This window comes from Alosa alosa, chromosome 19, assembly GCF_017589495.1.
Source record: "Alosa alosa isolate M-15738 ecotype Scorff River chromosome 19, AALO_Geno_1.1, whole genome shotgun sequence".
In the NCBI taxonomy this organism is placed as follows: domain Eukaryota; kingdom Metazoa; phylum Chordata; class Actinopteri; order Clupeiformes; family Clupeidae; genus Alosa; species Alosa alosa.
In genome coordinates, this window is record NC_063207.1 from 5,872,562 (window position 1) to 5,885,240 (window position 12,679).

The 12,679-nt window shown below is 48.1% G+C and overlaps 1 protein-coding gene across 1 annotated transcript in view; it reads left to right on the forward strand.

Moving 5' to 3' along the window:
* Positions 1-12,679, forward strand: part of sipa1l1 (signal-induced proliferation-associated 1 like 1) — a 70,249-nt gene that overhangs the window by 46,151 nt on the left and 11,419 nt on the right. Inside the window, 9 exon segments of the mRNA XM_048228275.1 lie at positions 2,538-3,117; positions 5,530-5,804; positions 6,024-6,225; positions 6,228-6,304; positions 6,871-7,023; positions 8,588-8,727; positions 10,731-10,819; positions 12,234-12,332; positions 12,334-12,679. The exon segment at positions 12,334-12,679 is cut by the window's right edge and continues 28 nt beyond it. Coding sequence (XP_048084232.1) covers positions 2,538-3,117; positions 5,530-5,804; positions 6,024-6,225; positions 6,228-6,304; positions 6,871-7,023; positions 8,588-8,727; positions 10,731-10,819; positions 12,234-12,332; positions 12,334-12,679 — 1,961 coding nt within the window.

A 12,679-nucleotide genomic window follows, 5' to 3' on the forward strand; every position in this document is an offset into this window, starting at 1 on the left:
TGCTGTGAGAGTTCTCTGCGATGATGCGAAGCCCCATTTACATATATGGCGATTCGCTCAATTGCCCTTTGCTTGTCGCCTGAAAAGTTGAAATTATTTTATTGTTTGTTTTGACAACGATTTTGCGCCAGTGGTTATGTTGCCTGTAATCGCTGAATTACGAGAGAACATTGCACGATCTCATCGTTAGTTGCTTGCAACGTGAACGGGACTTGGTGTTGGCTCAGGGCTCGTCCATGGCGACGCCTGCATCAGTGCAGCGCTGGCGGGCAGGCAGCCTGGCGGGCTGTCGTCAGCGCTGAGTGGACCGAGTTCTGATCTTCACACGCCTCGCCTGGCAGCGGTCCGTCGCCCCGTTAGCTTAATGCGAGACAAGCCGTGGTCCGACACGTCACGCAACGCGGTCCGACACGTCACGCAATGCTGTTGACTCTAATGGGCTGGATGGAGAACGTGTCGTCCTTGCGCAGCAGCCAGCCAAGAGAGTCGGACAAACTCTTCCTCCTCCTCTTCTCCCTCTTCCTCCTCCTCTTCTTCTTCTTCTTCTTCTCTCTCTGTCAGGCTGACCTTGTTTGTTGTCGTCTTGCTGGCTGTGTGTCTCCTCCAGGTTAGTGAGGTTTTTTGTTTTTATCTGATGCTCTCTGTGCTACGCTGGTAAATTAGTCTCAGTCAAGTTAACTTTGTGTGTGTGTGTGTCTGTGGGTGTGAGTCTATGTGTGCTTTTGACTGAGAGTGCTCAGGACAGCATGGATGTGTGTGTGAGATCATGTGTGTGTGGGTGTGTGGGTTTGGTGGGGCGGGGGTGGCTATGAACAATAACAGAGGGTCCAGCATTTCAGGCAGGTCCCCGCTCTAGATTAAATCAGGGGAACTGGAGCCGATGGAGGTTGGTTGTGGGGCAATCATTTGACTAAAAGGAGTGGAGTGGCACGGAGTCGAGCGGCCGGACTCTTGCAACCTGAGCAGGAGGAGGCCAGAGGGGAGCCATCGCCCTCCTTTGTGTGCAGCAGAGAAAGGGGTCTAGGGAGGGCCCGGGCCCGGGTTCATATTACTTACAAGATATATATATATAGGAATATATATATATATATACACGATTTAAGTATATATATATATATATAAACATACATATACATACTTGTTTTATATATACATATAGATTAGTTTTATACGAGCCGAGATATATATATATATATGAAGATATATATATATACGAGAGAGAGAGAGAGATATATATATGTTAGGATATATAAATATATATATACTATTTTAAGAGCACGATATATATATATATATATATATATATGTTATACGAGAGATATAAATATATAGGAATAAGATATATATATATATATATATATATACTTGCATATATATGCGAGTTAGAGAGATATATACGAGCTTGTTTTAGATATATATATATACATACGAGAGAGAAAGAGCATATATATATATATATATATAGAGAATAGAGAGAGAGAGAAAGAGCATGAGCGAGAGAGAGAGAGAGAGAAAGAGCATGAGAGAGAGAGAGAGAGAGAGAGAGAGGCAGAGAGAAAGAGCATGGCGAGAGAGAGAAAGAGCATGAGCGAGAGAGAGAAAGAGAGAGAGAGAAAGAGAGCATGAGAGAGAAAGTGAGAGAGAGCAAGGACTCTTTTGTGTGTTGCGATGCTGTCAGCCAAGCTCATCCCTCTCTCTCACACACACATACAGACACACTCACACACACTAGGATGCACATTCACCAGGACAAGATGATATCGCTTTGACGTCCTCTGCACCCAGGATTGTGTGTTTTTCTTGGGCGCGCTGATCAGCTTTTCACCTTTGGAGGGTTGAGGGGCAGAAAGTGTGTTCAGTGTTTTTTTCGTGTGTGTGTGTGTCATACTCTTCTTTTTGTGTAGGGTGTGTGTGTGTGTGTGTGTGCGTGCTCTGTTGTCTCTCTGGAGAGTCTCAGCGCGCTGGTTGGCGGAATATGCTAACTGACATTGACTAGCTCGCAACAGAAATGGGTAAAAAAAGAAAAACTCTCTTTTATCTCTCTGGCATCACACTGATTCTATCTCTCTTTCTCTCCTCCCTTTTTCATCCTTTGCTTTTTAAATGCAGTTTCTCTCTCTCTAATTCTTGTTTAACGGTGTTCTCTCTCCTGTGGTTGGTGTGTGTCCCCTCATCATCACTGTATGTCTGTCAAGCACCATGTTCACTATTTTCTCTCTCTCTTTCTCTCTCTCTCTCCCTCCTCTCTCTCTCTCTCTCTCTCTCTCTCTCTCTCTCTCTCTGACTGTTTCTCTCTCTCCCTCCTCTCTTTCTCTCTCTCTCTCCTCCTCTCTCTCTCTCCTCTCTCTCTCTCTCTCTCTCTGTGACTGTTTCTCTCTCTCCCTCCTCTCTCACTCTCTCTCCCTCCTCTCTCTCTCCTCTCTCTCTCTCCCTCCTCTCCCTCTCTCTCTCTGCCTTCTCTCTCTCTCTCTCTCCCTCCTCTCCCTCTCTGTCCCTCCCTCCTCTCTCTCTCTCTCTCTCTCTCTCTCTGTCTGTAGCGTGGCCGTCACCCGCTCCCGTGACGTCCCATCGTTCGGACCGCCGGTTCCACGGGGTGTGACCTTCCCCAAGTCCACCGTCTTCCGGGACTTCCTGCTGGCCAAGGTGGTCAACGCCGAGAACGCCGCGCACAAGTCGGACAAGTTCCGCGCCATGGCGACGCGCACGCGGCAGGAGTACCTGCGCGACCTGGCCGAGCGCCACGTGACGGCCACGCCCGTGGAACCCGCCGGAAAGTTCCCCTTCATCTCGCTGGCGCACCGCAAGCGCGAGCGGAGCCGGCCCTACAGCGGCGCGGAGCTGCGTGGACCGGGCGCCCTCACCTGGCTCGTCCACGCCGAGGACCAGACGGCCGGCGCCGAGCGGGAGTGCGTGCTGGCCGTGTCCAGCGAGCTCCTGCTGCTGCTGGACCGGCAGGCCAAGGCCGTGGTGTTCAGCTGCGCCGTGCGCGACGTGATTGGCTGGTCGTTGGGGAGCCCCGCCTCCATGAAGATCTTCTACGAACGGGGTGAGAGCGTGTCGCTGCGGTCCATCAACAACAACACCGAGGACTTTGGAGAGGTCGTCAAGCGCCTGGAGGTCAGTGTCACGCCCACTACTGCAGTTGCCATGGCTTCACCATGCTTTACCCAAAGCACATCTGGAACATTGCAGAAATGTCTCTAAATAACTATCAAAATAACCCACAACCTTAATCAATCTAGCTGCTGATGCAGCTTCTAGATCTAGCTGCTGCAGTAGAGTGCAGCGTCCTGGTGAAGTATTTTGTGAAAGGAAGGGACAGTCAACATGATAGCTATTATGCAGTGACGATAATGTTATTATTTGTTTATTTAGTTAATCATTAAACACGTATGACATGGGCCGTACAGGGAAAATACTTCCAAGCCATTGTGACCCTACTGCTCGGGCCTGTTGTTCTAGTCAAGAGATGATGCATGTTGTCATGACGATGATGCACATTGCCATATCATCACTTAGGTGATGACTGTTTTAGATTGAGACAGACCCATATCATTACCTCTGGTGTGAATCCTGCCCCATCATTATCTCTTGTGAATCACCACGGCTCCAGCTATCCTGTAACAGGAAGGCATTATATATATATATATATAATATTCTAGTTAAGTGTAGGGTATGCACAGAGTAAGTTTACAGTGTACACTTTACAAGTTTGTTAGAGACATAGAGAGACCGAGGAGAAGGGTGTGTGTGTATGGGGGGGGTATATCCTCCATCCTCCATCCTGGAATACTAGAGCTGCAGCATTCACACATGTATAACCACTCATATACGATACTAAAATACGTAGGAGTGGTTGTGTGTGTGTGTGTGTGTCTGTAGGGAGTGTTTGGGTAACATGCTCACACACATATCTCCTCTCATACAACAATACATTTAAGTAATGCATACTAGGAGTGTGTGTGTGTGTGTGTACCTGTGTGCATGCTCACACACATATTGTTATCATGATGATATGCGGAAAAGCTTGAGTTACATCACTGCAGTCACAAGTTAGGCAAGAGTGTTTTTATTACGTGGGTCTGAACACTGAGATGGGTTTGTGCCTGCAGGCTGCAGGCTGACATGTCGAGCACATTTATAATAGACACTGTGCCTCAGCACGTCCTGCCCAAGATTGGGACACCTCACAGGATGCGTGCGGTTGGTTTTCTGGGTGCCCAATATCTCAGGTGATGATTGGAGGATGATGGGGTGCAAGCACAGCTTTGGCTCTCGTGCTTTCATCTCGTGTCTGGACACGTAGCTGTTGACGTTACTGTGTTGCGCTCGTGCATGGAGAGTTGTTGTGTGTGTGTGTGTGTGTGTGTGTATCAGTAACAAAGCCTGCTCGTGCATGGAGATGTTGTCTCATAAACATGACCAGACTGAGTTTTGATTCGGTAGCAGTTGGGGTAATGTTTTTGTTTTTCTTAAGTTAATAATTCACCAGATGTGTGCAGATTGCTGTGTGTCTGATTGTGTGTGTGTGTGTGTATGAGTGAGTAAGTGTGTGTCAGTAACAGCCTGTCAGGGTTATCTCATTTGAGAACTTGCTGCCATCACAGTTTAATCCCAAACGGCAGCAAACCCTGCGTCGGATCTGAACCACAAGTGAGCCAGATGTTAGCCGGACTCTGCTGCTCTGTGTGGCGTGCTGCTGTATCTCAGGGTGAACTCCAGTCCAGATGCAAAGCTGATCAAAGAAGGGCCGCTGGCTGATTGAAAGGCAAGGCTTGTGATTGGCTGCTGGCTGACTGATTGCGTGGCAAGCTTGTGATTGGCTGCTGGCTGACTGATTGAAAGGCAAGGCTTGTGATTGGCTGCTGGCTGACTGATTGAGTGGCAAGGCTTGTGATTGGCTGCTGGCTGACTGATTGGTGAGGCTCCTGATTGACTGCTGGCTGATTGAAAGCTGAAGCTGGCGTACTTTAATCTGTGTCTGACTTCAGAGGATAGACTGACTTTAAGTAGTTCCCAGAAAGTGAGAGAATATGCTGGGACTGAAGATAGTCTGCATGGTTCTTATTAGAATTTAGTCAAGCAAATAAATCGATTGGACATGTTAGATAAACCAGATCACAACGTTACTTTTGCAATCTGTTTGCCATCTCCTCTATGAAAGGGGTTTATTGTTTATTCTTAAACTCAGACGTCACATAAGGAACGAATCATGCAAATTACACAATAAAGCAGAACTCTGTTGGACCGGTCAGTTTGTTTGTTTATAGATAAACAAGAGAAGAGCATCAAGATCTATTCAGCATAATAATGCAAAAACTAATGGTGGAGGGAGGAAGTTCTTCACTGTAGCTTTTTAGAAGCTTTTGATCCATATAATGGTTCAATCAAGGAGTTTTAAACATCTACTCCACTCTCTTCTCCTCTCTCCTACTCTCCTCTCCCATCTTCATCTCCTTTCCTCTCTCCTTCTCCTCTTCTTCTCCTCTCCTTTTCTCTCCCATCCTCCTCTCCTCCTCTCCTCCCCAGCTCCTGTCTAAGGGCTGCCAGACTACGGAGATGACACTGCGGCGGAACGCTCTGGGCCAGCTGGGTTTCCACGTCAACTTCGAGGGCATCGTGGCGGAGGTGGAGCCGTACGGCTACGCGTGGCAGGCGGGGCTCCGGCAGGGCAGCCGATTGGTGGAGATCTGCAAGGTGTCGGTGGCGTCGCTCACCCATGAGCAGATGATCGACCTGCTGCGGACATCTGTCACCGTGAAGGTGGTCATCATCCCGCCCCACGAGGACTCCACCCCACGCAGGTGATTGGCAGGGGACAGGAGGGACGGGGGTTGGAGAGGGATAATGGGGTAATTCAGAGAAACCCTGTCTGAAGAAAGGGATTATGGGTAATGTAGTTTCCCTCCCACTCCCACAGCAAGTGACGGAGGACAATAGGAACATGGGGTTGGAGAGAGTGATGAGATGATACCCTGACAGCAGAAAGGGCTTTTGGGTAATGTAGTTTTTTTCTCACACAGAGGCTGCTCAGAGATGTACCACATGCCGCTGGTGGACTACAAAAACCATAAGGAGGGCATGCCGTATGAGCTGAAGTTCCCCTTCCGCAGCAACAACAACAACAAGTGGCCGCGCTCGTCAGGCAGTCCGCAGCAGACGGTGGGCTCGTCGGCCCAAAGCCGTGGCACGGGCATGGGGGCACGCCATCAAGGCAAAGCCCCGAGGCGAAAAGTACTCCGACCGCGGCCCGGGTCATTCAGCATGGCGTGTCCAGCGACGGACGACCCCTGAACCCCAAAAGGTCAGCAGGGAGGTGAGATGATGATGGGGTCACACAGGGCTCAGTATGTGGGGTGGGAGGGTGAGATTCTACATCCGTATGGATTGGCCTGATGGGGAAAGAGGTAACAGGCTTGCAGAGCACTTTCAATGGGACTTGGTGTATAGACCCTTTCAACAATAAAAACAAAAACAATGCTTGAACGTTCTATTTGGTTCCCAATCTACTTCCTCTGCATTAAGATAACATATGGAATGTTAAAACGGAAGTCTTCTGGGGCCAACTATGATGCTGAGAATGGAACTCTCTTGAAAGGGTCTATACAGATTGTATCTGTATCTGTATTGGAAACAATGTCTTATAAAGCGAAGACACAGAAACACTACTGTAGATCTTTAAAGCTCTCCTCTCTCTCTCTCTCTCTCTCTCTCTCTCTCTCTATTTCTCTCTCTCTCTTTCTCTCCCTTCCTCTACCTCTCTCTCTTTCTCTCTCGCTTTCTCTTGCTCTTCCTCTCCCTGCCCCTCTCTCTTCCTCTCTCTCTCTATCTTTCTCTCTTTCTCTCTACCTTTCTCTCCCTCTCTCTCAGGTACTCTCCAGGGTCTGATAACTACGCGTTGGCGTGCTCTATAGTGATGGGCCGCTCTCCACATATGCGCAACTCCCCCAGCGGCGCCCCCTACGGTAGCGATGCCAACACTGCAGGCGCTTCCCACTGGAGACAGAAGTCAATGCCTGAGGGGTACGGTACTTAGCATCGCGCTTAAACTCGTATAACACAATAACACCCAACAGGTCCCTGGTCCCCTGGTGGCAGACTGTGTAGCTAAGTGGGCTGAGGGGATAGGCTGGCATTTGGAAGATTGCCGGTACGAGTACCAGATGGTCTCTTGATGTTGTGCGTTCTGCCCTTGGACAAGGCTGTGTTTGCATTGTCTCAGTTCACCCAGCTGTGAAATGGGCACAAGCGTAAGCTTGGGGTTACCTATGATGGTGTCCCATGATCTAGGGGGGGTCTACAACTCCCAACAGCTTAGCACCACAGAAACCGCATATAAGCAGCATTGGCTGGGAAAGGATTAACTAACTTAAGTCCCCTGGTCCAACTTTAATCAAATACGGCAATTGGAGGCCCAGGCCGAAGTGGTACAGCATCACACTAATGCTACCCATACATCAGAAGACTTTGAACAGATTGAGCAAAGATTTTGGAAAGACTACAGTCGCACCCTCTCACATCTAAAGACAAGTCACAGATTTTATAGTCACAAACTAGTTGCAGGCTATGATTTTGCAAAGACTGGGAATCTTGCAGGGTCACTTTTTACAAGACTGCAACTAAACCGCAACTCCAGTAAAACTCCCTAGTTTTCATTCCGATTTTGGAAATGTAGTCTCCTACTGTGAAATCGCTTGAAAATCACGTGGTTTAAGGCCAGCATTAAACTAAACGATAAAGCAGAAGGAGCACCACAAACTGTCTCTCAAACTTTTTCAGACCAAGGACCACTTAACCGATAAAAAAAAAATCATGGACCACCTACAAAAAAAACAAAAAAACAGTAGACCTACTTCAACAGTATATTACACAATAGGCCTACTCACTGAACCACCTTACTTACTATCTTTGCACCTTGCTTATAGTGCCAGAGGATTCATATGATTTAAACTGGCATAGCTTACATAGGCAGTTTTGCAGAACTGTTTAGATTTACATACAAGTTGGTTCAATATTGCAATTTGCAAACAACTCATCTATATTATATTTTACCACGTCTGCTTGCGGACCACCAGTGGTCCCTGGACCACACTTTGCGAAACACTGCCCTAGTCCAACCCAACTGCTGGCCCTTAGCCTAGTAGAGTGGTAACTGCTCTGCTACTCTAGTGCTAATATTCATCCCTGATTCCTGGAGGCACAGGTCTCCAGGGTACAGTACTACTGGGCAGCCTGATACTGAAACTAACCCATAAACCAGCAGCTGTTGCTTAACATGTATGGATGTGATATGAATCCACCCTGAAATACTAGAAAAGCATTTTCACTCTCAATAATAACAATTCAGAAAGAACATCAGGAATAACTACAACATTTGCTACAATTATTTCCAAATTTGACCTATAGTATAGGTCAAATAGTATAGTTACATGTTATTTTTACAGTTATTTTAAGGATTTCACATCATAATAATTTATGCTTAGCAAACCGTGTAAACCATTATAAGGAGCCATTAACCATCACAGAACTTCCAGATCACCCAGATCTAATATGCCTAACTGACTCCATTTCCCACAATGCATCTCAGGTTCAACGCTAACAGGAACTCTCCACTGGTATCAGAGCGGCAGAACCTGAATGAGGTGGTTAACGGGGTGAAGGTCACACCCTGCTGGCCAAGGGTGGTGGACGGGGAGGCACCCCGCGGAACCGAAAGAACCCCAACAGGTGAGTCAATAGAACCCCAACAGGTGAACAGATAAAACCTCAACAGGTGAATACATAGAACCCCATCAGGTGAACAGATAGAACCCCAACAGGTGAGGGGACAGAACCAGGTGAGGGGATAGAACCCCAGTAGGTTAGCCAACAGCCGCGACGGGTGAGCGAGAGGATGATGGAAGATGACCCGACAGGATGGGAGATGACACGCAGGAAACAGCAGCTATTAAGATCGAGCAGTTAGCAAGGGCAGCTAAGACGTGGGACTGTGCAAAAGACAAAAGCAAGCAGAGTGCTCCAGATTCAGTTGGCCAGATGCACTGAGCCAGCCAGTTAGACCCTTAAGGCCTCCACACACACCTGTGTCGACATGAGCATGGCCTACTCTGCTTTCGATACTCAATTACATTAGATTCCATTGTTCCACCGCAACTGGCGCCTAAGGTCTGTTCTGTTTTTGATAGAATCACCTCAAAAAAAATCCATTGTTTATCGAAAGCTAGTCGGTTAAAGATTTGGGCGCGGGTAGGGGACAAAGCGTGTTGGCCCTCTCGTGTAGGCTCCTGTGTGCAGAGGCCTTTAAGCTCTTGCTTGTTGGCTGTGCGAATAAGCAAACTCAGGTGGTCATCCCTAACACCTGGGGTGGCCTCAGAACTCCTGGACCAGGATTAGTCACTACTGCGCACATCACTTCAGCTTACTGGAGCAGACACACATCTCAGACTGCCTAGCTCAAGAGCAGACAAGCCCCAGGACCGGCAGATACATGGGAGAGGGTGTGTGTGTGTGTGTGTGTGTGTGTGTGTGTGTGTGTGTGTGTGTGTGTGTGTGTGTGTGTGTGTGTGTGTGTGTGTGTGTGTGTGTGTGTGTGTGTGTGTGTGTGTGCGCATGAGAGTGTGTGGGAGAGGGGACTGTGTTTGAGAGAGGTTGTGTGTATGAGATGGAGTATGCGGGAAAAGGAGTATGTGAGTGAATGAGTGAGTGTAAGAGGAAGTGTGTGTGTGTGTGTTAGTAGGAATGTGTGTGAGCAGGAGTGTGAAGGAACAGACAGGATTAAGTCGTGCAGTGGAGAGAGAGCGTCCACACCGGTGACCCTGTCCAGGGGAGAAGGTTAATCCTCGTCTGGACGGCTGCTGCTGCAGCTGCTGTTTCAGACACGTGTGTGTGTGTATGTGTGTGTGTTCTCCTACACGCTGGCCCACTGATGCAGACTAGCACAGACCAACCCAAACTAGCACAGAGCAGTCCAGATTAACATAGACCTGCACAGAGCAACCCAGACTATCACAGAGCAACCCAGACTATCATAGATTAGCACAGAGCAACCCAGACTAGCATAGATTAGCACAGAGCAACCCATACTAGCATACAGTAGATTAGCACAGAGCAACCCAAACTAGCAAAGGTTAGCACAGAGCAACCCATACTAGCATACAGTAGATTAGCACAGAGCAACCCAAACTATCATAGATTAGCACAGAGCAACCCATACTAGCATAGACCTGCACAGAGCAACCCATACTAGCATACAGTAGATTAGCACAGAGCAACCCAAACTATCATAGATTAGCACAGAGCAACCCAGACTAGCATAGATTAGCACAGAGCAACCCATACTAGCATACAGTAGATTAGCACAGAGCAACCCAAACTAGCAAAGGTTAGCACAGAGCAACCCATACTAGCATACAGTAGATTAGCACAGAGCAACACAAACTATCATAGATTAGCACAGAGCAACCCAGACTAGCATAGACCTGCACAGAGCAGCAGAGTAGTGCAGACTAACCCAGACCAGCACAGACCTTTCACAACAGCTATTTTTACCATCGTCAGCAGCAGCCTAATGCAGTGATACTGCAGGCGCTCTGGGATAGGGTACACACATGATAGTGATTAAGTACTGTTGTACAAGTTACTCTTCTGTGTTGCCATCTGCCTGGTCTTGACACTGTTTCTTCTATGTGTGTGTGTGTGTGTGTGTGTGTGTGTGTGCACCTCTTTCACAGAACCACCTACCACAAAGCCCAAACCAGCCATCAGCACCGCAGAACAGCTGGATGGAGGCTCAACCCACTCTCCCTGCAAGAGCTCCAAGGTAAGACCATACCACCACTTTACTGCACTTCACAACACTTAACCTCACTTTACTGTAGTTTATTGACTTGCAGACTTAGCATTTAAGGCTGAACAGTTATAACTCCAGATTTAATGTACCCTGGAAATCCAGAGTTCTCGCGGGAGCACAATATGAATTTTCTCAGCGAGTCACTCTGGCAATGAGTTATGATGCTCATTACTTATGTCCTTTGTATCGTGGGGTACCAAATCACATCAGTGTATCTGATATAGGCGGGCCTGAGACTAGCTAAACAGATGACGACAACGCTGCAACAAATCAGTCGGTAAACATTGGTCGTAGTGTTATCCAATTGTGTCGAAGTCCGGAATCAGTCAGTAAACATTGGTCGTAGTGTTATCTAATTGCTTGCAGTGATATTTTTAAATGCATGTTTGGTGCCACCCCTCGAGTTGGGCCATTACATTAGTCATGGCCAGAACTTTAATCTTTTGGATTTGGGTCTGGAATCTCCAGGTTAGATTTGATGTTGAATTGAATGCTTAATTCTTGCTAATTTGAATGACGCCACTGCCTATTGCTTTAGACAAAGAGAAATACATAGCACATGTGTTGCAGAGCTTGAATTGTATCCAGGTCATAATCTGAGATTTCTACCTGGGATGTCAGAATGATATCTAGGGGGCACTGTGGTGCAAGTAGATGCAGCGTCCATTCCATAGTTGCGCCCAAGGGCTCGTGGTGACCCGGGACCTGCGGCCATTTCCCGATCCCACCTCATCTGTCTCTCCTATTCGCCTCCTGTCATGCTTCATTATCTTTATATCTGAATAAAGGCAAAAAGCCCCACAGATATATCGGAACGTTACATATTACCAACAGTCCCGTTTGTCCAACCTCTTACGTGTACTGTATGGGTCACTTAATGTTCATTTCTATACAAACCAAGACGGCGGATTCCGGAAGAAGCGCAGCACCCACATCATAAGTGTATCTAAATAAGCTATGTACCAAAAATTACATTTTACCGTGAGATGTAAACAGTGTTGTAAGGCTGCGTGTAGGCTACAAATCCGCTTGGAGCTCCAGTGGAATTTTAAATTGTGACGAGAATTCTCGGGCTAACCGTTCATGTGCCTGAGAAGGTTGGGAATATGCATCCACCAGCCCAGCACTAAACTCTGAGCGTGGTACACAAAATCGGATATTTCAGGCAGTAAAAGCCCCGGTAAGAACCAAACTAGATTTTGTTCAAATGTACACAATATGGCTACTGAAAAATGTAAGGTTCATTTATCAAATGTTATTTTGAAGTATTAAAAAACATTGTTGTTTTAGAATTTTCAAACAAAATGGTTGGTAATTAATACGTTTACGATACAGTACTTGATAAAAAAGAATGAGCCGCCATCTTGTCTGTCTGCCTATACAGACGGAGCCTCCTTACTCCAGCCAATCAAGCAGCAACACCCTCTCAAGCACCGCCTCTAGCTCCACCCACAGCGACGAGAAGTGGTACGAGATTGGCTGTCGCTCGGGCGGGCTCTCGTCCTGACTCGGAGCTCAACGGCTTCGCGGGGGCTGGCGGTGGCAGCGGCTACCTCCAAGGGGCGTCGACGGACAGCGGTATCGACGCCACCTCCTACGGGGCGACCCTGACCAGTAATGCGCCGCTGATCCTACCCCCGCGGGCCAAGGAGAAGACCCCCTCTGCCTCCGCCTCGTGTGCCTGGAGCGAGGCCTCGTCGCCGGGCAGGCGGGCATCCGATGTCCCCTCTCCCCCCGCAGAGGCGTCCTCCATCAGCCCTGTGGACAGCCCCGAGGAACCGGCCAAGAGCCCCAACAACTACCCCCCTGCCCCCGACGCCAGCGCCTACC